Source organism: Penaeus chinensis, chromosome 3 (assembly GCF_019202785.1).
Source record: "Penaeus chinensis breed Huanghai No. 1 chromosome 3, ASM1920278v2, whole genome shotgun sequence".
In the NCBI taxonomy this organism is placed as follows: Eukaryota; Metazoa; Arthropoda; class Malacostraca; order Decapoda; family Penaeidae; genus Penaeus; species Penaeus chinensis.
The window spans coordinates 38,571,602-38,574,101 of NC_061821.1; the positions used below are offsets into that span (position 1 = coordinate 38,571,602).

At 31.8% G+C, this 2,500-nt stretch overlaps 1 protein-coding gene across 2 annotated transcripts in view; it reads left to right on the forward strand.

The window, feature by feature from the left end:
• LOC125045022 (lysine-specific demethylase 5A-like) overlaps positions 1-2,500 on the forward strand; it is a 47,171-nt gene that overhangs the window by 21,647 nt on the left and 23,024 nt on the right. For both annotated transcript variants that reach the window (XM_047642058.1, XM_047642066.1), the window contains exon 4: positions 1,587-1,778. In XM_047642058.1, the coding sequence (XP_047498014.1) occupies positions 1,587-1,778 (192 nt within the window). The remainder of the gene's footprint in view (positions 1-1,586; positions 1,779-2,500) is intronic.

The following is a 2,500-nucleotide window of genomic DNA, read 5'->3' on the forward strand; positions in this document are numbered from 1 at the left end:
CATATACATGTATGTATATATATGCATATACATGTATGTATATGTATATATATATGCATATACATGTATGTATATGTATATATATGCATATACATGTATGTATATATATATATATATATATATATATATATATATATGTATGCATATACATGTATGTATATATATGCATATACATGTATATATATATGCATGTACATGTATGTATATATATATATATATATATATACATATACATGTATATATATGCATGTACATGTATGTATATATATGCATGTACATGTATGTATATATATACATATATGTATGTATATATGCATATATACATATATCATATATATTTATATATACATACATATGTGTATATACATATACATATATGTATTTATTCATGTATAAACACATACATATATACATCTACATATATATATCTACATATATACATCTACATATATAGACTGATTTTACATTTTGTGTTTATATTACACATTTTTTGAGACCAAAGTTTGTTGATGTCATCAAACTGGAAAGGGGAAACTCATAAAAAAAAGTTGGATATTATCTTTAAATTTTTGCAGTATGTTAAAAAACTTTGGAAAATTACAAACAAAATGTAATTAAAGTTGGAAATATTTATTGTGATTATGAATTTGCCCTGTGTATATATTTACACATACATAGATAGATATTTATATTCATTGATATACATAATTCATTAATTATTAATTATTATTCATTTATTAGTTATTTAAATATTTATTGATGTTGATCAGTGGATATGCGTATGCCTTTGATCTTCAGGATAGCCAAATGAGGTGCATTTTGCTTACTCAAATTTAGGTTAATAACCCCTTTGATCTAGGTTCTTTACTCCCCTCCCCCCCCCCCCCCCCATGGCCCAAAATCCAAATGCCAATAGACTTCATATCTTTCTAAGTAGTTCATAACTTCATGTACTTCTAATAACAATAAGTAACATATTGTTACTAGTGTCATATATAAAAGAATTCGCAAATATTGAATTTTCCGTAATACTGGTCACGACCGGCAAGAATAGGATCCTAAGCATGAAAATAGTGTCATTCCTCAAGCTGGCTCTTTTCTAGCTATGGCTCTTGGATGGTACATTCCTCACTTGTTTGCCAAAAGGAATGATACAAGAGCCCTTTCCTAAATGCCCACTGAATCTAATTACCCTCCTAGAGTTTGTCTGCCTGTGCCGAGTTGTTCTTTTAGCCTTATTTTTATTTTTTTTTTTTTTCTTAACCCATTGGCGACGGGTATAGAAAATTAAAAAAAACTCTACGCTCTGCCGAACCGCGGCAACGCGCCGACTCTGAGCGCGTGAATTCGGTACATCAAGCTGAATCATTGCCTCGGGGCGCTTTGGCACGCCGCCTCGGCGGACAGCCGCACGCCACATTTCGGGCGTATTGTTATGACGCCTATAGGCGTGACCCGTCGCCATTGGGTTAACATGATGGTCATGTCATCCTGATCCAAGGGGTTAAAAATTTGAATCTCATTTGATTAGGCCAATTATACTCAATAATCAATGTATAATTGTTTGTTCTACTTTGTTTTACCAGTATGAGAAATGTGAAGTAAAAAAGGAAGAAGATTCTGAATGTTGCGATAAGGATTACAAGCCCCACAAGATTCCTAGCCGTATGGCTGGAAAAATACCTGAGAGTGAGAAGAATGGCCGCCGATCACGCCGCCACCCTGACGTTGGTGATTCCAAAACTGACAGCCAGGTTGGTTTTGGCTCTGACGATGAGGTATGTGAAAATGGCTGTGAGCGTGCATGAATCTTGTTCTGCGTGAATTAATGAGTTCTAAAATGTCTTGATGCCATTTTTTAGGGGTGCTTGCATTCTCACAATCTTCAAAAGTTTGTTCTGGTTATTTTTGTGAATAGCAATAGATGTGTGTTTTTCATAGTAATAATAGAATATCTTCTAGATAATTATTGTTTTTTTATGGTAATTATATTAATTTTTTATAAGCATTTCTTTGTAGATAAAGATTTATAGAAAAATGAATAAAGCGAGCACTTGCTAGGAACACTAATATATCAGTAGCTTTAGCTTCACATACAGAAGTAAAGTTTGCATATGGTAGAATTACAAGAACAGTACCAAGCATATTAGGTTCACTGTGAATTGATGTTGAGAACACTGGTTTTGTGTATATTTAGGTGAAATAATGAAAATACAATTGTTACTCTCATCCTGTATTCATGTTCAGCCACAGTAACACTTCCAATATCTCTTGCATTGGTAATTATGAATAGTTGGTTATGCTGCCCATTACATTGTTCAGTCTGTTAGATAATTTGGTTCAAAGGGTAGTCTTGCATTTTGTGAAACCCTGATAATAAACAATAAATTTATATAGAATTTTAGGGTAATTAGAATAGAATATATTGTATATTCAAAATTACATTTTTAAAGTTAATGCATTGTTATAAATGATTTAACTATGTACTTTTGGCTTTTTG